The 12,295-nt window shown below is 38.2% G+C and overlaps 1 protein-coding gene across 1 annotated transcript in view; it reads right to left on the bottom strand.

Annotated features, from left to right (window-relative positions):
- Positions 1-12,295, bottom strand: part of CCDC18 (coiled-coil domain containing 18) — a 118,638-nt gene that overhangs the window by 32,417 nt on the left and 73,926 nt on the right. Inside the window, exon 28 of the mRNA XM_090269744.1 lies at positions 10,285-10,485. Coding sequence (XP_090125870.1) covers positions 10,285-10,485 — 201 coding nt within the window. The remainder of the gene's footprint in view (positions 1-10,284; positions 10,486-12,295) is intronic.

Below are 12,295 nucleotides of genomic sequence, written 5' to 3'. Positions count from 1 at the left end.
AACTTGACACAAATGAAAATTCAACATACCAAACCTTACGGGATGCAAATATAGCAGATCTGAGAGCAAAGTTTATAGTTATAAATACCTACATTAAGAAACAAAATATATCTCAAATGAACAATCTAACTTTACACCTTAAAGAACTAGAAAAGGAAGAACAAATTAAGGCCAAGGCTAACAGAAGGAAGAAAATAACAAAAACCAGAGTGGAAATAAAATAGAGATTTAAAAGATAATAGACAGATTAATAAAACTAAGATCTGAGTTTCTTTTAAAAATAGACAAACCTTTAGCTAAACCTATCAAGAAAAAAAAGAGAAAGGACTCAAATAAATAAAATCAGAATGAAAGAGATATTACAACCAATACCACAGAAATACAAAATGATGAGACTATTATGAATAATTATATGCCAAGAAACTGGACAACCTACCAAGGCTAAATAAAAAAGAAACAGAAAATCTAAACAGACCTATTACTAGAAAGGAGATTGAGTCAGTAATGAAAAACCTTGCAACAAACAAAAGTCCAGGACCAGAGGCTTCACTGGTGAATTCTACCAAACATTTACAGAAGAGTCAATACCAGTCCCTGTCACAAACTGCCAAAAAGCAAAATAGGAAGGAACTTTTTCAAAATAATTTTACAAGGCTAGAATTGCACTGATACTAAAACCAGACAAGGACACTACAAGAAAAGAAAATTACTGGTGGGCATAGATGAAAAAAAAAATCTTTAAAAAAATTAGCAATGGATTTCAACATACATTAAAAGAATCATACACCATGATCAAGTGGGATTAATTCCAGGGATGCAAAGTTGGTCCAACATCTGCAAAATAATCAATGTGATATATATACCACATTAACAAAATGAAGGATATAAATCATATAAACATCTCACTAAATGCAGAAAAAGCATTTAACAAAATCCAATGTCCATTTATGATAAAAACTCTCAACAAGTGGGTATAGAGACACCTCAACATAATAAGGCCACATATGACAAGCCAATAGTTAACATCATACAGAACAGTAAAAAACTGAAAGCTTTTCCTCTAAGACCAGAAACAAGACAAGCATGTCCACTCTTGCCACTTTTATTCAACATGGTACTCAAAGACCTAGCCAGAACAATTAGGCTAGAAAAAAGAAACAAAAGCATCCAAATGGAAAAGAAAGAAGTAAAACTGTCTCTATTTTCAGATGATATGGTATTATTATAGTAAACCCTAAGAATCCACAAAAAAACTTTTAGAACTAATAAATACAATAAAGTTGTAGGAATACAAAATCAATATATATGTCAGTTGCAGTTCTATACATTAATAATAAGCTATAAGAAAGAGAAATTATGAAAGCAATCCTATTTACAATTACTTCAAAAAGAATAAGATATCTAGGAATAATTTAAACCAAGGAGATGAAAGAACTGTAGTTGAAAACTTTAAGACACCGATGAAAGCAATGAAGACACAAATAAGACCCCCAAAAGTCAAAGCAATCTAGAGAAAAAACAAAGCTGGAAGCATCCCACTTCCTGATTTCAAACTATATTACAAAGCTATAGTAATCAAAACAGTCTAGTATTGGCATAGAAAAAAACATAGATCAATGGAACAGAATAGTCAGCTCAGGAACAAACCAATATATATATATGTATATATATATATATATACAATAATGACAAAAGAGCCAAGAATATACAACAGGGAAAGGACAGTCTCTTCAATATATGGTCTTGGGAAAACTAGACAGCCACATGCAAAAGAATGAAATTCAACCACTATCTTACACTATACACAAAAATCAACTCAAAATTGACTGAAGACTTGAATATAGGACCTGAAACCAATAAACTCCTAGAAGAAAACATAAGGGCAAACTGCTTAACAATGATATTTTTGGTTTGACACCAAAAACAAAAGCAACAAAAGGAAAAATAAACAAGTGGGAATTTATCAAATTCAAAGAGCTTCTGCACAGTAACAAAACCCAATAATAAAATGAAAAGCAAACTGCCCTGGTCAGTTAGCTCAACTGGTTAGAGTATCTATCATCTCAATTGATACACCAAGGCTGTAGGTTTGATTTCTGGTCAGGGCACATACAAAAATTAACCAATGAATACATAAATAAGTGGAAAAACAAATCAATGTTTTTCTCTCTCTCATCCTTCCTCTCTCTCTCTAAAATAAGTAACTACAAAGAAAATTAAAAACCAATTGCTGGGATTTCCGGCCAAGATGGAGGCATAGACAGACACGCTGCGTCTCCCTCCACAACTAAGAAGGAATACAACTACCTCAAAACCAGAAACAACCAGAAGTTCCAGAAAATCAAACTGCATGGAAGTCCAGCAAACAAAGATATAAAGAAGAAATATTCATTCAGACAGGTAGGAGGGGTGGAGCCAGGGCGGAGAGGACCTGGTGTGGTGGCAGCAGCAGCGGCGGTGGCAGCAGCAGGCCAGCAGAAAGTGCAGTCACATTTTTTGGAGTCAGGAGGGACACCTGGGGAGCGTTCCCAGCTCCTCACCAGACCTCGAAGCTCACTGTCCCAGCACAGGGGAAAATCAAGCCTCATTGCTTCTGACTGTGCAGGTCATTGAGGGCTGGGGTGGAGGCAGAAACTGCCAGTCTCTCAGCAGAGTCTGCTTGTTTAAAGGGCTCCCATGGTCCTAGAATGTCCTCAGACGGAACGACAGCCAGGGAAGCAGCCAGAGGGGTGCCAGTCTGGTGCTGAAGTGGGAGAGGTGCCTGGAAAGGGGCGAGTGCTGGGCAGGCGGCATTGTTCCCTCTCGGATCCCTCCCCAACAAACAGCACCACAAAGTGGTGAAACAGGTTGCCCTGTACTGACGAATCCCTAAGGCTCCTCCCTTTAGAACATAACAGGAGCGACAGCTCTACCTGGGATGCGGAGGCAAACAAACACAGGAGTCTGTCAGAATGAGGAGACAGAGAAGTATGGCCCAAAAGAGGGAATGGATCAAGGTTCCAGTGGGAGAACTAAGTGACGAGGTGATAGCCAACCTAACAGATGAGGAGATAGCCGACCTAACAGACTCAGAATTTAAAACACTGTTGATAAAGATGCTCACAGGCTTGAAAGGTATGCTTGAGTATGGCAAACTCATAAGAGAAGAAGTGAAGGCTATGCTAACTGAAACGAAGGAAAATCCACGCAAAAGCAATGGTGAAAGGAAGGAAACCAGGGTTCAAATCAATGATTTGGAACATAAGGAAGAAAAAAACCAATCAACCAGTGCAGAATGAGGAAGCAAGAATTGAAAAAAATGAGGAAAACTTCCCAAATTTTGCGAAGGAGATGGATATACGGGTCTGGGAAGCACGGAGGATCCTGGGTGAGCTGGACCCAGAGGGGACCACACCAGGACACATCATGATTGAGATGCTAAAGGTAAAGATAAAGACAGAGTCCTGGGGGCAGAAAGAGAGAGGCAGAGAGTTGCCTACAAGGGGGTGCCTATAGAACTATCAGCTGATTTCTCAGAGGACACTTTGCAGGCAGGAAGGGACTGGCAAGCAGTATTCAATGTGATGAAAGGCAACCTGCAACCAAGATTACTCTCTCCAGCAAAGCTATCATTTAGAATGGAAGGGCAGATGAAGTGCTTCCCAGACAAGGTGAAGATAAAAGAGTTGATCATCACCAAGCCATTATTATATGAGATGCCGAAGGGACTTACTTAAGAAAAAGAAGATCAAAACTATAAACACTAAAATGACAACAAACTCACAAGTATCAACAACTGAATCTAAAAAATAAAAACAAAATCCAGCTAAGCAAACCAGAACAGAAACACAATCATAAGTATGGGGATCATTTGGAGGGTTATCAGCTGGGAGGGGAAAGGGGGAGAAATGGGGAAATGGTGCAGGGATTAAGAAGCATAATCGGTTGGTACAAAATAGACAGGGGGAAGTTAAGAATAATATAGGAAAGGGTGAAGCCAAAGAACTTATATGCATGACCCATGGACATGAACTAAAGGGGGTGGGATTGCTGGAGGGAAGGGGGCGACTGGGCGGAGGGGAGCACAGGGGGAAGAAATTGGAACTACTGTAACAACATCGTCGTCGGCAGCCGTCCGTCTCGAGAGACGATGGTGTAGCTTCTTAAGAGTCTATCTGCACCGCTGAGAATGGTTGTGCAGTCCAACTCGGGAGTGACACGGTATCTGTCTCCTCCCGTGCTGAATCGACATCTTGCGATGACGCTGGAGTGTCCTCTCCAGTGAAGCTGAAGCTACAGAGCCTGAGCAGGGTGATATGGAGGGTCTGCTGTTGCTCATGCAGCAGACCCCCCCTCTCTTCGCAGCTGAAGGGTCCAAGGGAAAGACGGAGTCAATACAGCTTGGCTTCAGGTGCGCCGCAGGAGTTGCCGGTGTTGACTCCGTCAAACCGCCTTAGGGACTCCGGCTCCGGATTTTCTGTCGGGGTTTACTCCCTTAGCCTTTCCCCTGAAGAGGTATGCCGCAAGGCAGCGGAGGTTTTTTGGAGTCAGAGTTTTCCTTCTCTGATGTGCCCTGACTGGAAGATCGAACCAGCGACACTTAGCTCGCAGGCCGACGCTCAATCCACTGAGCCAAACCAGCCAGGGCAATGTAACAACATAATCAATAAAATATACTTTAAAAAAAAACAACCAACTGCTGTTCATTAAAAATACATTTTAAAATGAAAACGTAAACTACAGAATGGGAGAAAATATTTGTAAATCACATATCTCATAAGGGATTAATAACCAAAATATATTAAAAACTTAAACAACTCAACAGCAAAAACCAAACAATCTCATTTAAAAACAGATAGAGGAAATGAGTAGATACACATTTTCCCAAAGACATACAAATGACCAATAGGTTCATAAAAAGGTGCTCAGGGAAATGCAAATCCAAACTATACTGAGATAGACAACTATGGGCTGGGGTGGGGGAAGCATGGAAGACTGAGTGGCCTGAGTGTCAGGTGCGGAGCTAGGTGGTCTATAGGTTGGGTGAGCAGAGGCAGACAGATGACTGGAGGAGAGGTGCTCAGAACAAGATGCCATTTGAACTTAAGAAAGATTGCACTGGAAGGAGCAAATGTAATTTATAAGCGCGATGTTGGAAAAGTGTTAATGAAGCTTAGAAAACCTAGAATTACTGATACAATTTGGTCCTCAGGAAAAATTATTTGCACTGGAGCAACAAGTGAAGAAGATAAATCTGGTTCCAGATGTTTAGCCTGTAGTCTGCAGACACTACATTTTCAGGTAATATGAACAGATTTTTTAGTTGTGAGGTGATACCTCATTGTGGTTTGGATTTATATTTCTCTGATGATTAGTGATGTTGAGCATCTTTTCATATGTCTATTGGCCATCTGTATGACCTCTTTGGATAAGTATCTATTCAGGTCCTTTGCTCATTTTTTAACTGGGTTGTTTTTTTGGTGTTGAGTTTTGTAAGTTCTTTATAAATTTTGGATATTAACCCCTTATCAGATTTATTGGCAAATATGTTCTCCCATTCAGTGGGTTGTCATTTTATTTTGTTGATTTCTTTTCCTGTGCAAAACCTTTTCATTTGATGTAGTCCCATTTGGTTATTTTTTCTTTTGTTTCCTGTGCCTGAAGAGATATATCCAATAAAATATTGCTATAAGTAATGTCTAAGATTTTGCTACCTATCTTTTCTTCTACAATTTTTATGGTTTTAGGTCTAACATTTAAGTATTAGATCCATTTTTAATTTATTCTTATGTGGTGTAAAAAGTTGATCTTTTTCATTCTTCTGCAGGTATCTGTCCAATATTCCCAAAATTTATTGAAAAAACTACCTTTAGTCCATTGTATGTGCTTGCTTCCTCTGTCAAATAATAATTGACTATAAAGGTGTATGTTTATTTCTGGGCTCTCTATTCTGTTCCATTGATCTATGTATCTGTTTTTATGCTAGTACCATACTGTTTTGATTACTATGGCCTTACGGTATAGTGTGATATTAGGTAGTGTGATTCCTCAAACTTTGTTCTTCTTTCTCAGGATCACGGTTACTATGTGGGGCCTTTTGTAGTTCCATATAAATTTTTGAAATATTTGTTCTAGTTATGTAAAATATGTCACTGGAATCCTGACAGGAATTGTGCTGAATCTATAGATTGCTTTGGGTAGTATGGACATTTTAATGATGCTAATTCTTCCTATCCATGAACACAGTATGTTCTTCCACTTATTTTTATCTTCTTCAATACTTTCTTCAGTGTCTTATACTTTTCTTACTACAGGTCTTTTATATTCTTGGTTAGGTTTATTCCTAAGTATTTTTTTTTTTGTAGCAATTGTGAATGGGATTGTTTTTTAATTTCCCTACTAGTTCATTATTGGAATATAAAAATGCAATTGATTTTTAGATATTAATTCTGTATCCTGCTACTGTGCTGAATTCATTGATGAGTTCTAGTACTTTCTTGGTGGAATCTTTGGGGTTCTCTATGTACAGTGTTATGTCATCTGCAAAAAAGGAAACTTTACTACTTACTTTTAAATTTGGATGCCCTTTATTTCTCCATCCCAGCTCCGCTCCTCCTACCTTTCTGGCTGAATATTTCTTCTTTATTTCTTTGCTGAATTTCCCTGTAGTTTCAATTTTCTAGATTTTGTTTTTTTGTTTTTGTTTTTTGTTTTTAGTTTTGAAGTGGTTGTAAATTCCTTCTTAGTTGTGATGGAGAAACAGGGTTTCTATCTATGCCTCCCTCTTGGCCGAAGTCCTTTTCTTTTTTTCTTGAGGAGTCTGGTTAAAGGTTTGTCAATCTCATTTATATTTTCAAAGAACCAGCTCTTGAATTCATAGATCTTCTGTATTGTTTTTTAGATTCAATTTTGTTTATTTCTGCTCTGATCTTTATTATTTCTTTCCTTCTACTCACTATGGGTTTTGTTTGTTGTTCTTTTCAAGTTTCTCTAAGTGTGAAATTAGATTGTTCATTTGAGCTTTTTCTTGTTTTTTTTTTTTTTTTTTTTTTTTTTATGTAGGCCTGTAATGCTATGAATTTCCCTCTTAGGATTGCTTTCCCAGTGTCCCACAGATTTTGTACTATTGTCTCCTCATTTTCATTTGTTTCAAGGTATCTTTTGATGATATCATTGTTGACCCATTCATTGTTTAATAATATGTTATTTAGCTTCCATGTCTTTTGAGTGTTTTTCAGTGTTGTTGTGATTTTTAGATTCACAGCATTGTGGTCAGAGAGGATGCTTGAAGATATGATTTCAGTTTTCCTAAATTTATTGAGATTTGTTTTGTGTCCTAACGTGTGGTCTATCCTAGAAAATGTTCCATGGGTACTTGAAAAGTATAAATATTCTGCTACTTTGGGATGCAATGCTCTAAAGATATCAATTAAATTCATCTGGCCTAGTGTGTCATTTAAGGCCACCGTCTCCCTGTTGATTTTCTGTCTGGAAGATCTGTCCATTGAAGTCAATGTGGTGTTAAAATCCCTGGCAATAACAGTATTTCTGTCGATCTCTCCCTTTATGTCCATCAAGATATGCTCCACATATTTAGGTGATTCTATGTTGGGTGCATAAATGTTTACTAAGGGTATATCCTCTTTCTGGATAGTTCCTTCTTTGTCTCTTACTCTAGCCTTGATTTTAAAGTCTGTTTTGTTGGATGTAAGTATTGCTATCATAGTCTTTTTTCCCTTTTCATTTGCATGAAATATCTTTTTCCATCCCTTTACATTTAGTCTGTGTGTACCTTGGAGGTAGCACATATATGGGTCTTGTTTCTTATCCATTCAGCTACCCTATGTCTCTTGGTTGGAGTATTAAAGCTATTTACCTTTAAGATAATTATTGATAGATACATATTTAGTGCCATTTTATTCTTACACTACTTTCCTTTGTTTTCTTCTTCTTATACCCTTACCCCCTTCTTTTTCTTCTTAAAGGAAGCCCTTTAACATTTGTTGCAGTACTGGTTTGGTGTTAACAAACTCCTTTAGTGTTTTTTTGTCTGGGAAGCTCCTTATTTCTCCTTCAATATTAAATGACAGCCTTGCTGGGTAGAGCAGCCTTTGCTGCAGGTTCTTGCTGTTCATTACCTTGAATATTTCATGCCACTCTCCTCTGGTCTGAAATGTTTCTGTTGAGAAGTCAGATGAAAGTCTAATTATTGGTCACTTTTATGTAATTACTTGCTTTTCTCTTGTGGCTTTTAGGATTCTCTCCTTGTCTTTAAGCCTTGTCATTTTTAATTATGATGTGTCTCAGTGTAGATCTCTTTGGGTCCAACTTGTTTGGGACATTCTGAGCTTCCTGAACTTCTGTGTCTTTTTTCTTTACCAGGTTAGGGAAGTTTTGGTCATTATTTCTTCAAATAGTTTCTCAATCCCTTGTCACTCTCTTCTTCTGGTATTCCCATGATGTGTATGTTGTTACATTTCATGTTGTCCAAAATGTTTCTTAAGCTTGACTCATTTTTTAAAATTGTTTTTTCTTTTTGCTGCTCTGCTTGGGTGCTTTTTTTTTTAACTTGTCTTCCAAATCATCGACTCAATCATCTGCTTCATCTAACCTACTGTTTATTCCTTCTAGTGCATTATTTATTTCAGCTATTGCATTCTTTATTTCAGCCTGGTCCTTTTTTTTTTCCAAATATTTTTTAAAATTGTTTTTCTATTACAGTTGTCCCATTTTCCCCCCCATTGCTCCCCTCCCCCACCCCTTCTCCCACAGTCATTCCCCACCCCATTGTCTATGTCCTTGGGTTATTTATACTAGTTCCTTTACTAGACTCTTCCCCTATTTATGGTTTCTATGTCTTTTTCATGCTGTTGAGTATCCTTATAATCATTATTCTAAATTCTATCTGTAATGAACAACACAAATGAGCAAAATAGAACCAAGGAACACTGACAGTGACCAGGGGGGAGGGGGATTAGTGGGGGAAGAAGGGGAAGGGTCTAGTCTAGGAACTAGTCTGAATGACCCATGGACATGGACAATAGGGTGGGGACTGAATGTGGGGGGGGGGGACAACTGTAATAAAAATAAATAAAAAAGGGAGAAGAAGAAGAAAAAGAAAACTTTCTGATAAATTTCTTGCCTCCATTTTATCTTGCCTCCATTTTATCTCCATTTTGGAGAATTCTCTTGATCTTCCATTTGGGGTCTGTTTCTTTGTCTTCCCATTGTGGCTGCTTTGTATTTTCCACCATAGTTGTTAAACTGATCAGTGATATAGCCTCAGGCTGTAATGAGCAGCCCAGCTTAAGATCCACAGGGTGGGGCAAAGCAATTCCTACAGGTGGAAATACTGCTTTCCCTCAGACTGATGCCACCTGGAGGGGAATACTCTGCCTAAGATGGCTTCCGCAGTATGGGGCATGACCTCAGTATAGACAACCTGGTGGCTGTTCCTTCACTTCTCTCCTCAGAGCCACCAACCCCAGATTCTCCTCAAATGGCTCTAGTCCACTTGGCCCTCAATCTGCCTGAGCCCAGGATAAGTGACTGCAAACCAAATTTTGTGTGTTGGCCCTTTAGGAGGTTCTCTGTGTCTCCAGCCAGAAACCCTGCTGCTTTTCACAGCTGGATGTTATCTGTGCTCCTTTCCAGCTCTGGTGCTATAGGCTGGGGAGCCCAGCTTGAGGTTTAGACCCCACTTCTCAGGGGAACCCCCTGGCTGCTGAAATATCCCTCTGGAACTACAGCTGACACCCATGGGCCTAACCAGCCCTCTCATGCCTCCTCTACACTCCCTACCAGTCTTATTGTGGTGAAGTGGTTTCTTCTGTCCCTCCATGGTTATAAGGCTTCACTCCAGTTAGTGTTCAGTTGGTTATTCAGGATTTCTCCACAGTTTAGTTGTAATTCCAGATTGGTCCTGGGAGGAGCTTAGTGTAACTTCCACTTACTCCTCCACCATCTTGGATCCCCAAAGTAATCCTCTTTTTTAGACCCCTGGGACACATCACTACCCTCAAGAGAATACATAATCTTGTTAACTATCCTGTAATCCAATCATAGAGATTTTTCTGCCTTGCTTTCTCCCACATTCATGCAACCTTTGCTACTTTCCCTCCTCAATTCTAAATGCATAAAAGAAACTGCAAAGTGTAATTATGAGAAGCATTTTCCTTAGTCTGTTGAGATTTTGCTTCTAGGCATGTCCTCTGTTTGGCTCAAATGAACCTTATAAAATTTTTCCGCAGGTTTGGATGTTCTTACATTGACATATGCTTTATAGACTTTCATATATTTACTTACTTTAGTAAGTAATTCTTCATTTGTAGCTTCAATTACTTCATTCCTGTCTTGGACTTGTTGATGCAAACTGCTTACAGTGTCCTGAGCTTCTTCTAATTCTACTTTCGCCTTCTCTAACTGCTCATTTAGTTGCTGAACAGAAGTCTTTTGAGAGTCAGCAGAAATCTTCCACTTTGTATGGTTCTCTTGATGTGAAAGCATCTATATTAAAAAAGAAAATAGTGGCATTGGTTTCAACACCATTCTACTACTTTAACTTCTACTTAAATGAAAGCAAATTGTTTTTAAATACAAACATCTGATATCTCAACAAATAACATGCTAGAGTAAGAAAAAAAGAGCAGGAATTTATAGTCTTAAATTTACTTAAGAACAATTAACCAGCCCTGGCTGGTGTGGCGCAGTGGATTGAGTGATAGCCTGTGGACTGAAAGGCTGCCAGTTTGATTCCTGGTCAGGGCACATGCCTGGGTTTCGGGCCAGGTTCCCAGTTGGGGGTGTGAGAGAGGCAACTGATTGATGTTTCTCTTCCTCTCTTTCTCCTTCCTTCCCCTGTTTCTAAAGGTAAATAAATAAAATCTTAAAGAAGAAAAAAGAAAGAACAGTTTTCCAAAGACAATGAATCATTTTTGGATCCTGATTTGAACAAATCAACTATAAAGACATTTTTGTGACAATTGGGGAAATCTGAACAATGACTGGATAGCTGAGAATATTAAGGAATTACTGTCAATTTTTAGGTGTGATAATAAATTGTGGTTATATTTTAAAAAAATAATCCTTATCTTTTATTCATTAGATCCCAAAGAAAACTCACAATTATCAACAACTGAATCTAAACGATAAAAACAAAAACAAACTAAGCAAACCAGAATAGGAGCAGAATCATAGGTATGTGGATCATTTGGAAGGTTGTCAACTGGGAGGGGAAAGGGGGAGAAATGGGGAAATGGTGCAGGGATTAAGAAGCATAATTGGTTGGTACAAAATAGGAGGAAATTAAGAATAATATAGGAAAGGGTGAAGCCAAAGAACTTATATGCATGACCCATGGACATGAACTAAGGGGGGTGGGATTATTGGAGGGGAGGGGGGTACTGGGTAGAAGGGAGCAAAGAGAAAAAAAATTGGGACAACTGTAACAATATAATCAATAAAATATAATTTTTAAAAAGTTTCCACAAATAAGTGAGATCATATAGTATTTGTCTTTCTCTTACTGGCTTATTTCACTTGGCATAATAACCTCCAGGTCCATCCATGCTGTCGCAAAAGTTAAAATTTCCTTCTTTTTTATGGCTGGGTAGTAGTCCATTGTGTAAATGTAGCACAGCTAGTTTTATCCACTCACCTCCTGACTGCACTTGTAGGGGTCCATGTATTATTTTAAATTAATGTTTCAGGTTTCTTTGGATATAGTCCCAGAAGTGGGATTGCTGGGTCTAAAGGCTGTTCTATTTTTAATTTTTTTAAGGAAAACCCATATTGTTTTCCACTGTGGCTACATGAGTCTGCATTCCGAGCAATAGTGCACAAGGGTTCCCTTTCCTTCACAGCCTTGCTAGCACTTGTTTTACTGGTTTATTAATGATAGCCATTCTGAAGGTGTGAGGTGATGTCTCATTGTAATAACCCTTATCTTTTAGAGATAGTTATTGAAATGTTTACTGATGAAACAATGATATCTGGGAGTAGCTTCTAAATAATATGTGATATGTGGAGGGAGGAGAGAAATGAGTGAGGTTAAAGGTATAATGACCACCATACTTCCCAGTTTGCCTATGATTGTCTGGGTTTTATGCCTTGGTGTCCTTGATAGTTAGTAACAGCATCCCTTTCCATTTTCAAAAGTATTCCCTTTCAGATACAAGAAATGGTCACATACTTACACAAGGGGAAACTCAAAAGAAGCTAGATTTTACTTATAAAAATTGTGTATTGTTCTTACATATTTAAACTTCAGTCACCTTCAAAGTACTCTCCATTTGATGCAATACACCTAATGAGACAT

The sequence above is a fragment of the Furipterus horrens genome, unplaced genomic scaffold (genome assembly GCF_987537825.1).
Source record: "Furipterus horrens unplaced genomic scaffold, mFurHor1.1.pri manual_scaffold_3, whole genome shotgun sequence".
Lineage (NCBI taxonomy): Eukaryota > Metazoa > Chordata > Mammalia > Chiroptera > Furipteridae > Furipterus > Furipterus horrens.
This window is presented reverse-complemented; position numbering and strand designations above follow the sequence as displayed.